This window comes from Cryptosporidium muris, genomic scaffold (assembly GCF_000006515.1).
Source record: "Cryptosporidium muris RN66 scf_1106632373431 genomic scaffold, whole genome shotgun sequence".
NCBI lineage: Eukaryota > Apicomplexa > Conoidasida > Eucoccidiorida > Cryptosporidiidae > Cryptosporidium > Cryptosporidium muris.
In genome coordinates this window covers 537,278-559,447 of record NW_002196573.1, presented here as the reverse complement: position 1 = coordinate 559,447, position 22,170 = coordinate 537,278, and the positions used below count along the sequence as shown (strand labels likewise).

At 29.8% G+C, this 22,170-nt stretch overlaps 10 protein-coding genes across 10 annotated transcripts, besides 11 other annotated features; 4 read left to right on the top strand and 6 right to left on the bottom strand.

Moving 5' to 3' along the window:
* Positions 1-36: 36 nt before the first annotated feature.
* On the bottom strand, positions 37-1,725 carry CMU_009370 (RNA recognition motif. family protein; the record flags this gene model as incomplete). The annotated part of the gene is made up of 1 exon (XM_002140758.1): positions 37-1,725. The coding sequence occupies one exon, from the start codon at positions 1,723-1,725 to the stop codon at positions 37-39; it is 1,689 nt and encodes a 562-aa protein (XP_002140794.1).
* A 981-nt stretch (positions 1,726-2,706) lies between these two features.
* CMU_009360 (DEAD/DEAH box helicase family protein) lies at positions 2,707-4,395 on the top strand (the record flags this gene model as incomplete). Its single annotated transcript, XM_002140757.1, has 1 exon — positions 2,707-4,395. One exon carries the CDS (start codon positions 2,707-2,709, stop codon positions 4,393-4,395), a length of 1,689 nt encoding a protein of 562 aa, XP_002140793.1.
* A 781-nt stretch (positions 4,396-5,176) lies between these two features.
* Positions 5,177-6,511, top strand: CMU_009350 (PCI domain-containing protein; the record flags this gene model as incomplete). Its single annotated transcript, XM_002140756.1, has 1 exon — positions 5,177-6,511. One exon carries the CDS (start codon positions 5,177-5,179, stop codon positions 6,509-6,511), a length of 1,335 nt encoding a protein of 444 aa, XP_002140792.1.
* Positions 6,512-6,587: 76 nt separating this feature from the next.
* CMU_009340 (carrier protein, putative) lies at positions 6,588-7,514 on the bottom strand (the record flags this gene model as incomplete). The annotated part of the gene is made up of 1 exon (XM_002140755.1): positions 6,588-7,514. The coding sequence occupies one exon, from the start codon at positions 7,512-7,514 to the stop codon at positions 6,588-6,590; it is 927 nt and encodes a 308-aa protein (XP_002140791.1).
* Positions 7,515-7,680: 166 nt separating this feature from the next.
* Positions 7,681-7,758: a sequence feature (AT_rich).
* Positions 7,759-7,796: 38 nt separating this feature from the next.
* Positions 7,797-8,620, bottom strand: CMU_009330 (cytochrome b5-like heme/steroid binding domain-containing protein; the record flags this gene model as incomplete). Its single annotated transcript, XM_002140754.1, has 3 exons — positions 7,797-7,915; positions 7,978-8,332; positions 8,396-8,620. 3 exons carry the CDS (start codon positions 8,618-8,620, stop codon positions 7,797-7,799), a joined length of 699 nt encoding a protein of 232 aa, XP_002140790.1.
* Positions 8,621-9,121: 501 nt separating this feature from the next.
* Positions 9,122-9,164: a sequence feature (AT_rich).
* A 164-nt stretch (positions 9,165-9,328) lies between these two features.
* Positions 9,329-9,355: a sequence feature (AT_rich).
* Positions 9,356-9,434: 79 nt separating this feature from the next.
* Positions 9,435-9,460: a sequence feature (AT_rich).
* A 341-nt stretch (positions 9,461-9,801) lies between these two features.
* Positions 9,802-9,886: a sequence feature (AT_rich).
* A 302-nt stretch (positions 9,887-10,188) lies between these two features.
* Positions 10,189-10,225: a sequence feature (AT_rich).
* A 181-nt stretch (positions 10,226-10,406) lies between these two features.
* Positions 10,407-10,448: a sequence feature (AT_rich).
* Positions 10,449-11,000: 552 nt separating this feature from the next.
* CMU_009320 (uncharacterized protein) lies at positions 11,001-12,164 on the top strand (the record flags this gene model as incomplete). The annotated part of the gene is made up of 1 exon (XM_002140753.1): positions 11,001-12,164. The coding sequence occupies one exon, from the start codon at positions 11,001-11,003 to the stop codon at positions 12,162-12,164; it is 1,164 nt and encodes a 387-aa protein (XP_002140789.1).
* Positions 12,164-12,195: a sequence feature (AT_rich).
* Positions 12,196-13,228: 1,033 nt separating this feature from the next.
* Positions 13,229-13,264: a sequence feature (AT_rich).
* A 103-nt stretch (positions 13,265-13,367) lies between these two features.
* Positions 13,368-13,398: a sequence feature (AT_rich).
* A 98-nt stretch (positions 13,399-13,496) lies between these two features.
* On the bottom strand, positions 13,497-16,208 carry CMU_009310 (calcium-dependent protein kinase, putative; the record flags this gene model as incomplete). The annotated part of the gene is made up of 1 exon (XM_002140752.1): positions 13,497-16,208. One exon carries the CDS (start codon positions 16,206-16,208, stop codon positions 13,497-13,499), a length of 2,712 nt encoding a protein of 903 aa, XP_002140788.1.
* A 656-nt stretch (positions 16,209-16,864) lies between these two features.
* Positions 16,865-17,185, top strand: CMU_009300 (40S ribosomal protein S25, putative; the record flags this gene model as incomplete). Its single annotated transcript, XM_002140751.1, has 1 exon — positions 16,865-17,185. The coding sequence occupies one exon, from the start codon at positions 16,865-16,867 to the stop codon at positions 17,183-17,185; it is 321 nt and encodes a 106-aa protein (XP_002140787.1).
* Positions 17,186-17,245: 60 nt separating this feature from the next.
* On the bottom strand, positions 17,246-19,129 carry CMU_009290 (uncharacterized protein; the record flags this gene model as incomplete). Its single annotated transcript, XM_002140750.1, has 1 exon — positions 17,246-19,129. One exon carries the CDS (start codon positions 19,127-19,129, stop codon positions 17,246-17,248), a length of 1,884 nt encoding a protein of 627 aa, XP_002140786.1.
* A 33-nt stretch (positions 19,130-19,162) lies between these two features.
* Positions 19,163-19,193: a sequence feature (AT_rich).
* A 383-nt stretch (positions 19,194-19,576) lies between these two features.
* On the bottom strand, positions 19,577-21,085 carry CMU_009280 (MBOAT family protein; the record flags this gene model as incomplete). The annotated part of the gene is made up of 1 exon (XM_002140749.1): positions 19,577-21,085. One exon carries the CDS (start codon positions 21,083-21,085, stop codon positions 19,577-19,579), a length of 1,509 nt encoding a protein of 502 aa, XP_002140785.1.
* Between the last annotated feature and the right edge of the window lie 1,085 nt (positions 21,086-22,170).

The following is a 22,170-nucleotide window of genomic DNA, read 5'->3' as shown; positions in this document are numbered from 1 at the left end:
ACTCAAATGAGAGGTATCCAATAAATTAAATTACCTCTAAAGTTTACAGTTGCCTATATTATCCAGTGAGAGAATATTTTTAAGTAAAATATTTAAGTTATTTGAATCATCTGGAAAGTAACTGACATTATGCTGATTATTCTCTCTTGGAGTGGATGGTGTTGACTGTATATCGAAAAAGTCCGAAAATATCAGTGCGGATGATGAACCGAAAATATGAGATGATGTAGTTGTAGATGGTGTAGATAGAGTATTGCAAGACATATATTTGCTTGTTTGTGGATGAGTAGGATAAAGATTAGATCCAATAGATAATTGAGTCTGATCACCTCTTTCTTTATTTTTTGAAAAACTGCGTGAATTATTGTAAGAGTTTTTGCAAACTTGGGAGGAATGATTATGTGGAGATGAGAACTTTTTGTATTGTTGATTTCTGTTTCTAGATTCCCCAATTCCAGAGTACTCGTAGAAACCACCACTTTTGTTTCTAGCTGAGCCTTCAACAATTGGTCTTAATGTAAGGGGTAGTAGAGAATCTTCACCTGCTTTTAGTTGCAACTTCAGAGGTTTTCCAAGAAACTTAATACCAGATATTGACCTAATTGCTGCCCAAGTAGACGGTTTATTATCATAGCTAATAAAGCCAAAACAGCGGTTTAGCTTATCATTGTCATTTGCTGCAGGTAATCTGATACCAACAATATGACCAAATTTCTGACATAGTTGCATCAACGTAACTTCTGTCCAATCATTCGGAATCCCATATATAAATAAATTTGCTCCACCAGGTCCATCTCGTAGCAAGGTTATTGTAGTAGGCAAGTGTAGTTTATCTTCCATAGATGAACTACTTGGCATATGTGACTGCATATGCCCTGATAACGAATCCCAGTAATCACAGGTACCATTTTCTTTATAGTATTGCATCCATTTAGTACTTATTTTATTTATTTCATCTCTTTTAAAGCAATTCCAAATATTGCAAAAGTTCCTACTACGTTCAATACGATTATATGATGGAAGCCATATTTCGGTACCACGTGGTTCATGCAATAAGAGTTTCTTGTTAATTTCCTGAAACTCCAAAATAATCGACTCTGCCTCACCAGGATCGTATGCCGATTCGAAACTTGATGATAGAACTGATGGGGGAGGGTATGGAGCTACACATGCAACTAGTCTATGATATGGCACATTTTTAAAGTGCCGTCTAAGATGTAGATGCTGGATTACTTTCTGAGCATTATTCCAAGTTGTTAAACTAGCATATGCTGTCCTCCATTCCTTATAACTTGATTGATAATTTAGTGAAATCAAAGAACCAGATGAATTGTTACAATCATCTATTGCTGTTAATATCAAGTTTTTCAGTACTTCAAAGCTTATATTTGGTGGAATATTCCCTATAAATACTCTCGGATATAATAATCCACATGGAATTACTGCTATAGGAGCATCTTTCAAAGTGTTATTTAGCCTATTATCAGGGTTAGGTTCAATAGAACCATTACCCAATCTGTCTATTAATGATCCAACTTCAATTTTCGATGAATCCCTTGTAGAAGAGTTCCAATTTAGTTCTTCTTTAAATCTTATATCACTTGTTACCCACCCGATATCTGATTCTGCAGATCTGTCCACTTGTTTATATGGTAAACCTGTATCTTGTTCAAAAGATGATGAGAAGTATCTTGCTAGCCTTTTGTATCCATATTCGTTATACATTCTTCAGTTACATCCGATATTTCAGCTCTTTAAAGGCATGCAAATAGTTGTAATGCGTCATATAAGCTAAATAACCCCCTAGAGACAGGAAGATAGTTTAGCGCAATTGTCTCACGTGGGGTAAAAGTACTCTCCTCTTTTGCCAAATATATCTTATTCTATTACAAATGACAATTCGGGATTTAGAAATTAGGTTTGGAGGATTTGTTTTTTTTTTTAAATTACAACTTCTGTAGTCTCCCGAGATATATTATTACTGTAAATAACGTTTCTGTACTATACTCTTAATGTAATCTCTTTCACCTAAGTAGAAACAAGTTTTGTGTAGTGAGAATTTGCTTATAAATATTCTTTATAAGCAATTTACTCAAAAAGAAATATTCCATGCAATCTATACAATTGATGAGGAAGATACCGGCAAGGATCATTTTCAGCTTGGCTGGCATTTACATGCAACTCAAATTCCACATATGCAAACGCTGCATTCAATATCTAATTGATCAAGGTCCTAATAGGCTTAATGTAATTTGCTATTAGAGAACCAAATGTGAGCATAGATGAATGATGATTACTTATGGATCCTCACTAGATTGGGCCAGTAAAAGCTAATCATAAATATTGTAAGTTATTGATCTGCAACTTAAGTACAAACCCTTAGAAGTCTGAGACTTCAGTACTGAAATTTAGGGTAAGAAGTGATTAATTGAATTGATATTTGACTATAAATACTGAGGATATCATTTATTTTTAAACACGCCAAATTCAGAGGTTCCCCTTGTCTCCATTATCGAGACGTGATTTACCAAAAATGCGGTACTCTTCTATTAGGTAACTGTTGAGTGGAGTAAGTGGTAGTATCTTATTACTTTACAATTGTATATTGTAAAGAAACTTGTGGAAACCACAATAGTACCTTTATTCATTTGAAGCAAAAATACTCAGGTTGGTTCTGAATTGTTGGATAACTTGGTCGAAAAAAAGATGCGACATAGTAATTGGTCTAGTTCAGTAGCATCTGTACAGGCAGGAGTTGTTAATAATGGACATTATTCAGCACCTTATCCAACAACCACAAATGAAGGGCTTCCTTATTATAATAACCAACAAGGAAGGAATTATGGTGGATTAAAGGGTAGTAGTAATAAGGGTAATGGGAATAACCAATATAACATAAATAATAGAGAGTTACCTAGTAGATTTAGTAATGGGAACACTGGGAATAATTCAATATACCGACATCATGAATTGGATGACAGATTGGCACGAATTGACTGGAAGTCACAGTACTTGATACCTTTTGAGAAGAATTTTTATTTTGAGCATCAGAATATCACAAAGTTGAGTGAAGATGAAGCAAATGAAATACGCAAAAGTAAAAGAATTACTCTAATAGCAGGTAGTAATGTACCGAAACCAATAACTAGTTTTGATGAGTCATCGTTTCCAGATTTTCTTATTGATGCATTATATAGAGCTGGATTTACAGAACCAACTGCTATCCAAGTACAAGGTTGGCCAGTTGCACTATCTGGACGAGATATGATTGGTATTGCTGAGACAGGTTCAGGTAAGACATTGGGATTTTTATTACCATCAATGGTACATATTAGTGCTCAACCAAGATTAAGATATGGGGATGGTCCCATTTGTTTGATATTAGCTCCTACACGTGAACTTGTTGAGCAAATTCGTGAACAAGCAAACAGGTTTGGGAATATATTGAGAATAAGAAATACTGCAGTATATGGTGGTGTACCTAAAAGATCACAACAAATTTCCTTGCGAAATGGCGTTGAAATATGTATTGCTTGCCCAGGGAGACTAATTGACTTTCTGGAAGAAGGTTGTACAAATTTATCAAGGGTAACTTATCTAGTACTAGATGAGGCTGATAGAATGCTTGACATGGGATTTGAACCACAAATACGTAAACTGGTATCTCAAATTAGACCAGATAGACAGACATTATTATGGAGTGCAACATGGCCAAAAGAGGTTCAGAAACTAGCTCGTGACTTATGTCGTGAGGAACCTGTTCATATTAATGTTGGTTCCATTGATACACTTAAAGCTTCTCATAATATTAAGCAATATATCGATGTAGTTGATGAATACCAAAAGAAGGGTAGATTAAGAATGTTTTTGAATCAAGTTATGAATAGTCCTACTTCTAAAGTTCTAATATTTTGTGAGACTAAGAAAGGAGCAGATATACTCACTAGAGAACTACGCTTGGAAGGCTGGCCAGCATTGTGTATACATGGTGATAAGAAGCAAGAAGAGAGGACTTGGGTATTAAATGAATTTAGGAATGGTACTTCCCCAATAATGATTGCTACTGACGTGGCAGCACGGGGTCTTGATGTGAAAGATATTACATTTGTTGTTAACTACGACTTTCCTAATCAGATGGAAGATTATATTCATCGTATTGGGCGTACGGGTCGTGCAGGAGCAAGTGGCGTCTCCTTGTCATTTTTCACTGCAGATAAATGTCGACTTGCTAATGATCTCGTACGTGTGTTAAGAGAAGCTAAGCAAGATATTCCACCTGAGCTGACGAAGTTGGGTACCAGTCACTACAAAGTTAATCAAAGAGGTGGTCCTAATAGACGTGGAAATGCCAATAATAATATACCTTTGGGACAAAGCAGATTCTATAATAATTAGGTCTCCTCGCGACTAAGTGACCAATTACCAAGTGTCCCCCTATTATGTAGTAATGTTTAGGAGTAACCATTCTATAGTGTGGTCCTAATATATTGAAGATCTACACAGCTCAGCTATCTCATTTTGTCGGTCACAGAAGATCTAAATCTTCAACCGATGCTGAAGACATCATAGCTGCAATAGCAATATAATCAGCGTTGCAGTCTTCAGGTAAAATGAAGACAAGTGAACTTGACGCCTTAACTGGAAATAAGAAATTGATGTGTAAGACACTTATCTACGTATTGTCTTTAATACAATATAGACAAGTTGTTGTGGCGCTGAAGTGCCGAATGCTGAAATGCCGAATTCTGGAGTAGTATAATAAGTGTATAGAATTGATGAATTGTGAGATTTTGTATTCTATTTCTCTTATTATAAATTACTTAAATATAAGAGTATGGTTGTAGTAATAATATATTGTTAGTATTAACACAGTATTATGTACTGATGTCCCTACATCAGGTTTTAGGAAGTACTCTACTATAATTAGACAGTCGTATAATCTTAGTATCTCTATATTTCACTAACTTCGACACAAATATTTTGCAGATTTCTTAATATTGAGTCTCTACTGACTTTAGATTTGATCTTTGGTACATAGATTTGTAACTTCCTGTACTTAGCCAAATCTCGCGCGTGATACTTCATGCTGGGGGCACATTATCAAGTGAGTAGGACCACTCCTGGGATAAAGGACAAATAGAGAGGGACTAATACTTTAATATAAAGTGATAAAGCAATGGATATTAATTGTACATCATCTATAGTTAACGAGTTATTTGCTAGGACCATAACTCCTTTAGATCAACTGGAGAAGGAGTCACTGAAGAGATCTAATGACCCTAATCAAGTAGCAACTCTCAGAAATTACTTAGAAAAAAAACTATATCACCAATATATGGAGCTTTGTTACCAATATTTATCTAATGAACAATTGGAGTTCCAAAAGTATGATAAAATCGAATTTTTTGTTGGTGCTATAGTACCTTTAAGACAGCACTTCAACCCCCTTAGGTTCGCTACTTTGGCAGGTTTTGTAATAGATAATAATGAACTACCTATAGATGATAATATTACATTTTTAGAAAAATTAAAGCAAGACATTAATTATGAAAAAGACAATAGTGAAGTAAATAGTACTATTTTAACTCAGCACAAAAATGTAGAACCTCCATTTGAAATACAAGCAGATTTATATCATAAAATTTTGAAAGCCTTCGAACTAACAAAGAGAGCTGATATGAGTCTACAATGTAACGAGTTACTAGATTTTGTTGCTGAGAAACTTGATAAACTAAGAGGAGCAGAACCTTGTTTAATTGCAATGTATCATAGATGCTGTGCAGCTTATGAAAAGACAATTAATAGGCCTAACATGTTCTACAAACATGCTTTACTATACTTATCTTATACTCCATTGGATGAAATTTCCCAACGTAATAAACCTTGTTTAGCTTATGAAATTATTGTGGCTGCAATTATATCTGATGATATCTTTAATTTAGGTGAACTAATTTTACACCCACTAATTCAGAATTTTAGTAATATGGTTAAGCAGGTAGATCAACAACAAATGGACATTGATGAGCAGACATTGTGTAATATCAAGTCATTTTCGTGGATTTTAGATATTCTTGTTAGCTTGCATGAGGGAGATATTGACATGCTGAAGTTCTCAATTGAAAAACATAAGGATCATGTCAAAAATAGTCCACTATGTACAACAGAAGCTCAAGTATGTATTATAAAGAAGACAACAACACTAGCTCTAATGGATTTAGCATTTAAGAAGGATAAAAATGAACGTATTTTAAAATTTGAAGAAATTGCAGACCATTGTAGAGTTAGTATTACAGAAATAGAGCTACTTGTAATGAAGGCAATCAATATGAAACTTATAAATGGATACATAGATCAAACCTCTCGTACTGTAGAAATTAACTGGGTCCACCCACATATACTAGATAAAGGACGTTTACAATTATTAGGAACTAAAATTGATAATTGGATAAGCTCTACACAAAAGTTAGTAGAACAGCTTGAATCCTTAGCTCCAGAGTTTGTAATTTATTAGTATGAATTCTAACTAATTATCACAACTGATTTTACAGTGTTATTTTTGTATCAAACTTGACTGATAAGCTACTTTATTAAGTACTGAGGATATTTTTGACAGCTCTATATGTTCCCCAACATAAAGCATAAGAAGGGGCAATCAGAGTAGCTCTAGAAAGAGCGCCCCTATATAAACCACGGTATCCCTCATAGAACCATGTTTTCTCAATTGTCTCTGTAATGTTCTTATACGCTATGTCTCTTGTAAGATCATTTTGAATGTGACAAGCTTGTGTTTGTATCTTCGTCTTCACAACATCTAGTGGGGTTGTAATAAATCCAGCAATTGCTCCGCTGATTCCTGCAAATATAAAGTATTTCAAAGTAGGATCCCTATCATTCAATATTCTGTGACTAAAATGTTTATTAATATTTTCATTTAATACAACGAATAGACCATTTTGAGGGATGTTCATAAATAGGGTGACTGGCAGTGATCTGAACAATGATATAGGACCTTCGTTTTTAACCATATGTTTTATACAGTCAAATATACCTTTGTAGGATCCTAGTTGCAATCTCTGTTTCACAACATCCATAGGAGTAACTATACTATCATGTACAAATACTGCAGTACCTCCACAAAGAGCTGGTGCAATAAGTTTGTCAAATATATTTATATACTTGTAATTTTTCTCACTAACTTCTAGATTCTCCGTTGAGAGTGTTCTTCTGCAAAGTTCATATGTTGAAAACATAGCAGCATGAGCAGGGACATTCCCTATTATAGCAGCTTTGAAACCACGGAAAAGACTTGAAATTCCTCTAAGTTTAATATAATTTATTGCATCATAAATAGCAGATTTTTTTTTTAAATGATCAGCTTGCAAAATAGTCTTTATGGTATCTAAGGGGAATATTGATGTGTGCTCAACTACACCTGCAGCACTTCCAGCTATTGCATGTTTCCAAAAAGGAATATCTCTGTTCCAAACTTCCCAGTCATCAACATTTGAAGTCATTTTGAACTTTAAAGTAGAAGATTTAAAGTCAATTACTTTAAAAAAAAAAGAAGTGATATTAATTTTAAAAATAAACCTAAAAAAGTTCTATTGTAGTTGAGGGGAAGACAAGTCTTATTAACTTTCTTGAACTAAACTAGTTTCCAAAATAGAAAAATCCCAAAGCTTTATTAAAAAAAACAATATAAACTAACTTCTTATTTTAAATTATAATCTTTTTCAAATATAAATTAATATTTTATTAGCCTAATGAGCTTTACTCAATTAAAATAACTAGGGTACCTAACCTAAAAATCCTACAAAGGAATGTTGGAGAATTTGTTCACAATTTACCCATTGATGAAAGTTTGTAAAAGCTTCAGTAATATCAGATCCTGCAAATTCAATTAAGATATCTCTACCTATAAAAAATAACATTTAGATAATAAATATTTCTATGAAGTAAATGAAGAGTTATATTTACCTCCAGGATGATAATCTAAATACTTTGTAATATCGTATACTTTACCATTATATGAGACCCAGCAATCATTAGCAGTACAATGTTTTTTTAGTTCCTCCACTTTTATTATTGTATCTTTTGATGTTAGTGAATTTATTTTTTTATTTTGTTCCATAAGCTGTATATAACGCATCTGATTAGCACAATGTCTTCCACAGTTTAGCACTGAATGTATTTTGATTGATTCTTCATTAACTTTATCATTATCTGTCTCTTCTATTCTACTAATTCTCACTATATATATATCTGAATTTTCAACTAATTGTTGAATAGTTGTAGGGATCCACTTGGTACCATCTTCAGCCCCTGTAGCAACCTAAGTAAAAAAAAAGAATTAGATAAAACATATACTGTAATTGCTTTTCAGCTGAGTTTATACCTCAATTTTATATTCCTGATCCTCTAATATATCCAGATATTTTCTAATTGAGTAATTTAAAAACTGAATAGTTTTTGAAAGTAACCTATGGGAACCCCATGTCAACCTTAAATCTTCTTTACCAGATACCTTGCATATTATTAGACCTGGACACTGAGTTACAGTATTCCCAGAAGACTTTTTTTCCTTAAGATTTTGACAGTTTATTGTGGGAAGTTCTTCCATTATTTGTTTTAATCTTCTTATATTATTTGTCTATTTAGTATAGAATATAACAAAGTATTGATCTAAATATTTCCCGCTTAAGTTTTGGATTATGGCTCAAGTTTGATATTATTTAATACTTTTCTATTATTTTAGATTTTAGAAATATTCTAAAACCAAATTTACACTATATTACTTGTCTCAATGGAATATTTAGGTTTTAAATTATATATTGTGAGATATTAACTGACTTTTTGGTGATGAATCTTCTTTCTCTATAATTTAAGTGCTACCCTTGAACTAAAAGTAACTTTCTTAACAGTATATTTAATATATTACCACTTTTTCTTATTAAAATTACCTACATATATATAGATTCACTTCATTAAGTGAGCTTTTTACAACAAGTATAGAGTAATGTTACTTTTAAAACAGTAAGATTAAGGCAGGAGTGATCAAGTATAGAATCATAAAATAAGTAATAAGGGAAGTATATATTTACTTATTTTGCATTTGTCTAGCTAATAATATGTAAATATATTATAAACTAAATCTTTTTTTTAAAGAGAAGTAGGTAATAAACTTGTTATAACCTGGAACAAAATATAAATGTACAATGTAACCTATTCTTTAATATTCAAAGTGGTATGAAACATTATTCTGATTATAACAGTGATAAATTGTATAATATTATATAGAATACCTTAAGTAACTAATAAATATCTCTACAAAATAAATTATATATATTATAATATAGTAAAGATAACTATAAGTTATATTATTAGTCATTATGACTAAGATTGTGACTTGTATAATTTTTAAGGGTTTATTAGTCATAATAATATTATTAAATTTAATATACTCCTATTAAATAATTTCACTATATAATGCTATACTTTAATATCTTGGTAAGAATTTAATTTACAATACATATACCTAATTTATTAATTGTATTGGTATTTTATGATTCCTATTGCCTAAACAAAGTTCACTATTTTAAATATTTTTAGTAGAAATGAAAAAAGAGTGATCTAGTTTCTTTAATTTTTTTTTCATATTAGTTCCCACTACAGAATATTTAATAATATTCCTAATAATGTATGGAGCTTTAATGCAAATACTATTGATAAAAATTCTTAGGTAGTGTTAGCATACCCTAGGAAGATTCAAATAATCAACTATAAGTAGAATAAATCAAGATCTTTAATAAAATAAGTGATAATATTCTAAAATATTAGACTATAAAAAAAAAAAAGAAAATTAACTTTGATTTTTTTTTTTAATTTACTTGAGCTTAGTCACTATTTATTGGGTCCAAATTAGTTTAGCTCAAAGAAAAAGTTTAAGATTATTTTTAGCTTATTGTAGTCAAGTAACCAAAAATTTAATGATAGTTTAAAAGTAAAAATTTTGAATAAACTAATTATGTAGTTTTCTATCTATAAATAATTTTTCTTAGATGTAGATACTCTATTAATATATTAAGTAACTAAAGTACGATATTTATAATATTTTCTAGTTACTAAAATCTTAGAAACTAGTTAAAAGTGCATTAAGATAAAAGAGTTATACAATTTAGTGTTTATTGGATTTTTTTATACTAAATTTTAATATATATTAATATTTGAAATTACAGATATCTTATTATGATTAATTATCTTTTTAGTGAAATTCTTTACTATAGCTTATAGAAACAGTAAGTTATTTATTAAAATATGTCCCTTGAATATAAATCTAGTAGATATCATTATATAATAGTAAAGGAGTTATTAATTTTCAAAATTTGTTTTATTTTGTTTATACTAGGAATAAATAATACTAATTTAATACTAAAATTTATTATTTAATAGATATAGTGACATAAGAGATTTTGAAAAATTGGTTTTCAAGATATATAGGTTTAAGTAGCTTAAATACTATAATCCTGAAAATAAGTTTACTCTGACTCCTTTTACAAATAACTATTTTTTCTTATTATATACTGTAGCATTTTCTTTTTTTTACTAATTTACTATAGAAAATATATTTCTTGATCATTTTTAGATAATAAAATAGAAAAGATCTATATATTGATTTAAGTTTATAGATGCAAATTATATAGTAAACGAAATATTACAAATAAAGATTTACATCTATTTAATGAAGAGACTTTAATATTATATATTAGAACCTTTATTAAGGTGGTATATATTATTATTTTACTCCTGTACTAATGTTAGTTTATCACAAATAATTTTATATTCAAGAGACACGTCTCAAATACATCATTCCCATGCATTTTTTGGCGGTAAATAAGAATGGTACCTAGATTATTCCTAGCGCAGTTATCAGAGATAATGAGTTAAGAAAAGTACCCAATTTTAAAGAACAACAATAGTCTTAAGATATAGAATCACTTGGAATGATATCTTGTCTGAAGTTATTTTGTTTATATTTACTTGAGCTCGTCATCTACCCTTTATATATTAATTGTTTAGATACTCAGAATTCAAATGTTGACTATTATTTAACTCTCCCATCAGAATATCATAGTTTAGTATTTGGTATTGCAAGGGATGATATAGAGGAAGAAATACTGAAAAATAGACTAGTGTCTAAACAGATTGTTGGAGAAGGTATGTCAAAAGAAATAGAGAGAGGAGATTTACACTCATTAGTTTGTAAAAGAGGTGATTTAGTATTTTACAAGAAAAATAGTAATTTTACCTTGAAATATGTGGATATTTCTAAATTGAAAATATTGGGATTAAGTAATAGTGATATTGAGGGCTATGACTTGCTACTCATGTTAGAAGCTGAAAAGTGTATAATATCACGAAGTACTGAGAAAAAATCCCATGTGAAGATAAGATTTATAAAAACAATTAATACGCAGAGAAAACAGTGGGGTTATACTGAAATAAATTGTATATGCATGTTTTCAACTATATCAAATATAGATAAGTCAACATTTGTACTGGAATGCCCATTACTTATAAATAAAGATCATTATCATATGAATTATTCACAAGTAGATAAAGAGGCTCATTTACCCCCAAAAAGTATATCTAAAGAATTTTCTGAATACCATAACAAATGTAATGAAGTGAATTCTATCCCTGTTGTTGAACTTGGGGGCCCTAAAACATCTATTGCTAATGGAAAAATTTTAAATTTTAATCCTATTTCTGTCCCTATTAGAGAGGACTATAGGTTAAATAACAGATTATCTAATATATCAACTGAAAATCAAGTAAATTCGTATAATTCAATTAATAATGAATTCTTAACTGAATCAAATTCAGAGATTACACACAGTTTTCCTTTAAATAACATAGAAGATATACAAAATACTTCAAGTATATCCTGGGATACTGGAAATAAATATTTTGGAGAAATTGATAAACCCATAGAAAAAACTTTTAATGAAGAGAATAGAACAGATAAAGCTTTGATTAATGATATTCTTAAGCATAGATGTACAACTACCGAAAGTAATGAAGTAGTTCAAGTAATGTGGAGTATAATTACACATCTTATAGATTATGCGAATAATAAAAACCAACTAGAGCTTGATAATGTTTGAAAAATTAAATTAATTTATCAATTTTTATATAGAATGGTATATTTGTTTTATATATCCAGATTATGATAGTACACAAGATATACTTTGCGTAAATGTTAATATATAGAACGAGAGTACTGTTATTAACTGATATCGAGGTGATATCATAAATAATTAATGAATAATTATATGACTTTACTATGTAGTGGTATATGTAATAAAATTAAAATACATATATATTAGAACTAACCGGAATAAGGATTTCTTGGAGACAGTATTATACATTATGAACTATTCAATTTACAAATTTGTAGATAATTCGATCATATAACTTATTTAATATAAAAACTAGTTTGTTGAAATCTTTAGCTTATAGAATTGAATTATAAGATTATAATATATAAAACTATATATGTGCAGTATGATATAGAGGCTACATTTGCAGAACTATTTAAATATATTCACTTAAAAAAAGATACTTTCAAATTTCCAAATATGTGAACCTCAGAATAAGTGGACAGTATAATATATTGTAAAGTAACACTGAATAATTAAAATAAAGTAGATATTATATAGAAACTTGTAATTTTCTAGAAATATTGTAATGAGTTTATTTTAAAAGAACTATTAATTAACGTTTCAGAGTTTGGGGTTATTGAGAAGATGTAATTTGTTAGGTTACCAAGATATAGTATTTAGATATTACAGTAAAATAAGTGATTATATTGAAAATTCCAAAATATGCGACTTACAAGTATATGGAGATCTCTTAAATTATAGTGCCTTTGTACTTTTTAAGTTATATTTTTGTAGTAATTTAAAATAATTTGAAGAATATCAGTAATATATATATAGTATATTCTCTATAGCCAATGATAAGTATACTAGCAGCAATATAATATTGATCCTGTAAGACTAGTTGAGTATCAAGGTACCACTATCAGTACCTTATAATTAAATATGATTATTGTTTGTAAAAGTGTATACTTCGAAATTATTAGATCTGTAATTCTATAAAATATATGAATATACTTTTGTATCAAACAAATTCAAGTTACTTCCAGTAAGTTCCAGCAAGGTTTTAGAATATTACAATTTATATTTCTAAATTAAATTTTATACAAGTGTATATAGGTATAATTTAGAATGTATACCGTAATAGTAATATATGATAATAAAGAGTCAGAATTGTAAAAAAAAAGAAAGTCAATATCAACTAGGATCATTTATATATTTCTAAATAATATATATTTTTCTCCCCAACTATTAATATGAATATATTCAACTGTACCTTTATAAGCTAATTATTTATTACTGGAGTCAATTACAATGATCAACTTCTATATATTATATTTACACTTTTTCACATCTCCTAAACATTTCAAGGAATTCTTCAAAGTCTATTTCCCCATCACCATTAACATCTACTTCTCGTATCATATCTTCAATAGTTGACATAATATATGACTGTAAATGTAAAGCATGTCGTACATGATGACATCCAATAACATTCATAATTTCACTTGCAGTAATTTTTCCATTACCATCCAAGTCAAATACTCTAAAAGCAGCCCAGCATATATCTTCTTGAAAGCATTGCCTACTATCTAAAGTAGCAGCAATAAATTCAGTGTAGTCTATTGAACCACTACCATCACTATCAATATCTTGTAGTATTTGAATCAAATCAGAAGGTAACTCTTTGATACCACTCTTCTGAAGACCTAAAATAATCTCCTGAGGGGTCAAAGTTCCATCTCCATTGGCATCTAGGGCAAAAAATGCTTCTTTGAGGTTACTTATTTGGCTTTCAGTCATCTGTTGTGCAATTACAGTTAAAGCAACCTTCTTAAAGCGATTGTATTGATGAAAATTCCTAAAGTTTGATAAGATATTTATCCCTGAAGAAATACAAGTACCTGTTCTATAAGAGTTTAAGCTAGAAAATCCTTGGTTACATTCTTTATCAGTTTCATTACCTTCAAGTTGGGTTTCATTAATAAGACAGTATAGGGGAATTTTATAGTTATTTCTTGTAAAATGAGTGATCCAGGGATGTTTTAGAGCATCTCTTGCACATATACGCCCCTTTGGATTGTAAGTTAATAGCTTACAAATCAAATCTTTAGCTAAAGGAGAGATGTCTTTCCAATCTTTATCTTTAAAAATAAAATGTCCTGTTTTAACTTTCTGTAAAATTATATTATCACTACTTCCATAGAAAGGAGGGTAACCGCATAGTAATATGTACAAAATAACACCTAAACTCCACAAATCACACTGCTGGTCATATTCACCACTTAAAACTTCAGGAGCTACATAGTATGGAGTTCCTGCTCTTGTAGTTAACGTTGTATTATTCTTATTAAATTTTGTAGCTAAACCAAAGTCTATAATTTTTAATGGAGCATTGTTTTGGTTATTTAAAAAAAGAAAATTTTCAGGTTTTAAGTCACGATGGACAATTCCATGCTCATGGCAATAAAATATTGCAGAAAGTATTTGTCGCATTAAATAAGCTGCATAGGCTTCATCAAAATTACCTTGTTGAATTATTCTATCAAACAATTCACCCCCACTACAAAATTCTAAAACTAAATAGATATTCTTGTGATCTTGGTAAGTTTCATAGAGTTTGACTATATTAGGATGATCAAGATTCTTCATAATATTAATCTCCTTCATAAACCTATCCATAGCTTTTACCTTTGCAAGAGGTATAGATTTGATCGCCCTAACAACTCCTGTAAGACGGTTTACACCACAACAAACTGAACCATAAGTTCCCTTGCCAATACTCTTCATATCTATAATATAATCAATATAGATAGATCCTTTACAAGCAGGAATAAGTCCATCTCTACGAAACTTCCCTTCTTTTAGAGGACATTCTGAACTTCTTTTTGAAGATAATGGAGATTTCCTTTCTTTACAAGATAAAGGTGATGCTGAATTAGAATTTACTTTACTATTGATACAGGGCTTCGAGATCAAATTATAATTGCAGTACATATAGTTCACTAAATCACAATATTCTCTACAAAGAACTTTATAATGCTCATTTTCAGCACAAAAATATGATTTTTCAACTGAATTATCCAAAGTTGAAGACTTTGCATGTAAATCTAAATTATTTATATCACTGGAAACTTGTACTTTTGAACCTACGTACATCGCATCTAGATTTGGGTAGTTATAGGCTTCTGGAGATCTTTGGTAACAGTCATGTGAATATTTACAAGCTTGACAAGTCATTTCTTTGTTTACATCTTCATTATTATATATACTGTATAACGCAGTTTTATCACAACTATTTTCATATATACCTTCCATATTGCTATCTTCAAGTGAGGTTAATGAACTTGTTTCAGTAATATATTCTATTTTGGATATTTCTGGTATTTCGTGATAGTTATGAGCACCATGAATTGAAGGCTGGTTTCCAGCCTTACTAAAGTTGTTCTTAATATTATTTACTTGGTTATTATAGCCTTCATAGTTGCAATCACGGCAACATCTTTGGTTGTCTTTATTGTTTATTCCAGGAATTACATCACTAAATTGTATACTATTCACATTATAGTTGGTAGAGTTATCAGTTATATTTTGATGTTGACTAACTTCCATCGTATAACTTCCTAAATCGGAAGATCTATTCTGATCTAATCTATTTCTTTGTTGAGTGTTGAGTCCTTTACAGCTTGGATACTTTATATTTTGACTACTTTGTCCTTTATTTACTCCCTTGTTACATACTTTAGAATCTGGTCTAACACTTGTCATCATATATCTGTCTTTATTCAAAGTTCCACTTTCTTCAAAATTACTTACATTATTCTTATCTTTGCTAAAGCATTGGCTAGATGGAACATCTTCTTCAAAATTTTTTTTTATGGACGTCACTAGCCCATTTAGCTCATGTGAGTTAAGGTCAAATATGGTTGGGTCTTCTTCCTCTGCAGTTTCAAATGTGAAGCATTCTTGAGAACAAGGTGTAAAAATATTTGAATTGTTCTCATATGTATCTAAACCTGACTCATATCTTACCAATATTTTAGATGTCATATTTCCTACTAACCTCCACTCTGGTTCTTTACTTTTCTCTATTGAAGCTTTTATTCGATCTCTACCTGTACTATTTATACTTTCACTATCTAATAATAATTGTCTAGAATTAAAGACACATTTCAGATTATCCATTACACGGTGATACCTATTTGATCATTCAAACCAGTGGTGCAGACTACTTGTATCTTCTCTTTAGTCCTAATGATGCACGCAAACATCCATTTTTTGACTATTTATACCGCGTCAGTTATTGTGATCCAAACTAACCAAATAGTAAATTTAATAGAATACTCACGCGCTAGTATTAGCATTTAATACCGCCATTGATAACCTATTTAGAGTTTATAATATTCAGTTTATTTTAAAGGCTACCATATATAAAATTTATTCATATATTTCCCGTCTCCACTACATCACATATACTAATTACTATCCAAAATAAGTGGTACCTTTATTTTACTAAGGTAAAGTAACTAGTGATATTTAGTAGATATCTGTTAGCGGAATTACGTCTTACGTCTAGTTTGTCTCAACTAAGTATACTAATGAAAAAAAGGGTTTCTGGAAAAGCTGGTTGTATTGACGAAGAAAAAGTACTTTCTTCAATTTTGTTATCTTGTTTAGATATATCTTCAGGTGTATAATTAAGAGAGATGCCACCAAAGGGTGAGAAGAAGACGAAAGAGCAAATTGCAGCAGCAGCAGCAGCTGGTGGTAGAGCAAAGCGTAAGAAGTGGTCAAAGGGTAAGCAAAAAGACAAGGCAAACCATGCCGTACTTTTTGACAAAACTACACTTGAACGTCTAAGTGTTGACATAATGAAATTAAAGATGATAACTCCTGCAGTTATTGTAAACCAACTGAAAGTTAATGCTAGTGCAGCAAGGGCAGCTTTACGTGACTTTGAAATAAGAGGTATAATACGTCAAGTTGGTGAACAGACTCATGGTCAAATGATCTATACAAGAGCATAGAGAACTGAAAGGCTTAGATTAATAGTTATTTAATAACTATAACTAAATCTGCACGAACTGTCACAGTATTATATTTTCATCTCTAAATAGCATCCGAAATGAACTAAGCAAATGGTACGCCCGTTTGTTTGTGTGTTTTGCTGACTTTGAGACTTCGTTTATTGTTTCAATTATTTGATAGAGGATACTTGCTTCTACTTTGTTAGCTAACATATTTGCTACCTCAGCATGTAGCTTCTTAATTATAGCTATAGTTTCACTGCTGTCTCCAAAGTTGTCTAGCTTTATACATTCATTTAAATTTTCTGAAAGGTTTGCAGCTGTCTCTGTATCATTGCAAAGATTTGCGGATGAATGCTTTGAAAATAGCATATCTAGCTCTATATAAATGAATAATAGCCATAATTGGTAGATAATATCACTTACAAATGGAGCTACTATATCTATATCACATATCAAAATTAATTGATATAGTATGCGCAAACCATTGTAAATTGTATTGTTTGTTGGAATTAAATCTTCTTTTAGATAATTAGTTATTTGAGTATTAAATGATGCAAAACAAAGTTTTAACCATAACTCAAAATTTAGCTGCGTTGATGCCGATACAAGCAAACATAGTGTAGAATTATCTGGTAATGGTAGTAGTAATGGATATAGCTCCTTTAAGAATATTTGCAATATTTTCCATGCACTACTTTTATCACAATTAGCATCTACTCTTCTTTCATCCAGTGTCTGCTGCTCACTTGAAATTTGTCGAATCTCCATTGTAGATACTATAACATAAATTCTATTGAGTAGGAATACAAGCATATCAATATAGTTCACATAAAGTTGATTCTCAAAATAATGTAATAAACTAGTTAATTGATTTCCATAATCCTTAATTTGAGATATCTCACGTAAAAAAATTAGTTGAATTAGGGTAAAAAATCTTGAATATGACTGAAAAAATGATATGTTATTCTCTAGAGAGTGAGGAAATTGAGATTGAAGTAGAGTATCCCATTCACTCTGTAAAATCAAAAATAATAGAGAATTGTGTTTATTTAAAACTACTTTATTGACATCTGATATTTCCTCTATAAATTTTTGAGCTAATAAAAAAGTCTGGTACTTTATATTACTGTCTGTAGTTTCCAGTAATGAAGAAATAATTTCATAAATTTTGCAAAATAATAGGCACTTCCAAAATATATCTTCTCTATCTTTTATCTTAAAGCTGTTAAATGTTTCTATAACTTTAATATGAGTCTGGCTATTAGATAAATCTGGAGCTCTAGTCATATTTATGAGTGGAAGAGAGTATAAGCTTAGCTTCAAATTTTCGTTACAGCAAATTGTACTTGTACTTGTTTCCTTTATGCTTTCACTATAACTTTTTAGTATCAACATTATTAAGTCAATAATTGCCAAACTATAACTTTCCATATATAATCTGTCTTTGAATTCTTCATTCTTGAGTTTAACAGGTTCATGTTTTCCATTTAAAGGGTTACGCAACATATAAGGAAACTTCTTCTTTGAGATATTGCATACTTCATCAATTATACTTAAATGTATGTATAAATCAGATATATCACATTTGCTTATATCTACATTAAATTCTTCCTCGATTTTTCTTATATAATGGCTAGGTAATAGTGTCCCAAGTAGCATCAATTCCGTTCTTATAATAATAGATTTCAAAGTTTCATCACTTGTACTATATCCTACTAGTGCACCAATGCAAGAAAATATATTCTCAACAACTCTAATATTTAAAGAAGATTGAATTTCAGTGTATTCTGATCTATTCTTGCCTTTCATTACTTCAGTTATTCTATTCCATATTTCTATATAGTATTTAGTACAGTTCCCTATATCATTCTTATCATATCTAGAAATATACCAACCTACAAAATCATATATTAAATAATATAGAGATACATATATTTCCATTAATAACTAGTGAGATAACCTTAGACAAAGTTGTAAATTAATTAATTAAACATTTATTAAAATTCCAATTCTTCAAAAAAGAAATACTGCGCCCAGTATTCTACCGGGGTCCTACATTATTTGAATTAAAAACAAAAACTATGTGCAAAATTAAGATAATATAGAAAAATGTAAAGGTTAGTACCTAATAGACCATATATATGGGTAATATAGGTATATTTCCAAAGAATTCGAAAGTTTATTCTAATTATGCAATGAATTTATATCATATTGACTTTTTAAAAAGTAAAAGACAATATATACTGGATATATAGGTATTGTTGGAAGATATCAAAGCAGCAATAATATTGTTAGATCAATGGTGAATTTTCAGATATTAATATTCTAATTTGTTAGCTAACTTGATGATACTTCAATAATACATACTTATAATCATTGTAACAAAACCTAAACATTTGTTAAGTTAGAAATATATTCTGATATATTATCCAGTGGTATTTGTGGTATACCTTCAATTTTATGTAGGTCTATTTGATCTATTTCACCCTTAGAAAGAGCCCATAAATAGTAATATAATAATACAGCTATCGGTTGACCACAGAAACAGAAACAAATCCAAAATACTACATTTCCAAGAGTTTCTCTGCTCTGAATTGCACTTGTTTGTGTCCATAATGACAATGGTACTTGTAAGACAAAAGCTAAAACTACCCATCCAGTCCATCCAATATTTAAGGGAATGACTACAAGGTATTCGTGAATAAGAGCGGATAATGTAAATACTAGTAAATTGGCAGCAGCACTATTCACACCTGCCTTTCTAATTGGTTTAAATATATGTCTTGTCAAAAAAAAGTGGACAGGTAAGTTCCATTTCCTCCAATATTCACCAAAACTACCAGCATTCCACCAATCTAAATAAAAAGCTCGATCAGCAAAACAAGTTATTTCACCAAGAATATTTAAGTAATGGTGAAATAAAGCAACAAACCCAAGTAACCAAACATAAAGTGATGGTATTGATAATTTCATTATCCGAGTTGTCATATGCACTATAAATTGGTGTATATTCATCTTTTGTAACTCTTTCAAAGTAAAGGTATAATGAGCAGTAACAACAACATATTGTTCAACAATTATCTTCATTAACAGTAGGCAACCAAGTAGTCCAATTGTATGCTTAATTACTTCTAGCCATTTAATACCACTTGTACGTGGATACCAAAATTGGAAACACATTGTTGGTATTAATATATACCAAAAATAATATTTTATAGATAAACATTTTGGATATTTACTGGCTATTTCTGCCTCTGGAAGTGTACCACAAATTTCATGAAAATCTTCATTCTCTAGTATACAGCGACGTGCATCATGGCATACATGATGAAATGATAATGTCTTGAAAAACCATACGAAAGAAAAGCATAGAAGGACAACAGATGACAAAGGATCTGGGTTATAAAATTTTACAGTCTTATAAGGTAAGTACAATATCATTAACATATTCATGCATATAAGTGGAATTGATATTAAAGTAGCCAAAAACGAAAATAATTGCAGCAAATTCTCTACTCCTATTATTTTAGATAGTTTATTTTCCTTCCTTTCCTTTTTATTCGGTTCTTCATTAGTTGATAGTACCACAATAATTAATATATATCTTTCTATCAAATATGAAAGTGTCAATAGTACAATCATTTGGCATAGGCACCACAATATTGGCCAATTCTGAACTAAATCTGTGATTCCAGTTGGAATTTTTACTTTACATCCATAGCTCATGGCATTCTCTAAAACAACTCCCATATTGCTAAATACCAGTATGAGGATAAAAAGGTTAAAAAAACCTTTCAAGTTTAGATCATAGGAGTTCTTACTTAATATAGTTATACTTGCCATTTTGTGTGGTAAGTCATATAATGGCCGTCCTCTATGGTCTATTAGAGATGCCATTGTTACTAATTAGCAGTATATAGATTTCTGATATTAAGTGGTTTATAAGCTATGATAGTTATAAAACAAAAGTTAACCTGCTTCCTAAACTTTGGCAAATTTTATAGATGTTTATACTTCGTATTTTATATAGTTAGGTATTATCTTCTTTATTCCCTCTGAAACTCAATTGCCAATACTTGCTTTTATGCTTAAGTTCTTAATTTACAGCGGGAAAATAATCTTAATAAATTTAGATTAATGTGTCTATTGTAATCTTTATTTCATAAACTGCTATATCTTTATAAAAGATATATTATAGATGAAAAGTGTAGATTATTCAATATTTTTGTTTAGAATTTATAATTCTGCCAATATCCGAGGTATTTTCTAAACATGTATATTTCCATAATAGATGCATGCATCCACAAGGGCTCAAAAATGAGTCAGAATAGAATTAGGAAAAAGGAAAGATAAGAACTTTATAGTATAAAATTTAATAATTTATCAACGTATAGATTCAACAAAAAAAAAAGAAGTAAATTGGGTATTTTTAGGTATTTCTAGACTCCAATACGTGTACCACTTTATTTAGATCCCCATCTCAAAAAGTCCAGTACTTTTAAAGTATAATACTATCTAACATTACTTTCGATTTTATAGACTAAATAATAGTGAATACTACCTCAATAGTTATCCAATTTCAGAATTCCTTAATATTTCATATACACTAAATATGGACTTTTTACAAAAAAACAGATCTTTTAGGTGATTTAATATATTGGGGTTTAGAGCCTATAAAATGATTTTAAAGTTTAATTCTCTTTACATTTTACTTTAGTTTTTATTAATAGTATTTAGTGTACTTAGTATTTCTAATATATACTTGATTACTTTTTTAGCCAGAATATAGTGACAATATAGCTAAAGAAGTAGTGATAGGAGTTATTATACTTTATACCTATATATATGGGATACTTATTAAGTTTGATTAACAACTTAAAGTTTATCTTTTTAAATATTTAACTTAATATTAGAAAAAGGAAATGTGTTAAATAGAATCTGAAGATTGATAAAGATAATACTTGTACAATAAATTAATCACT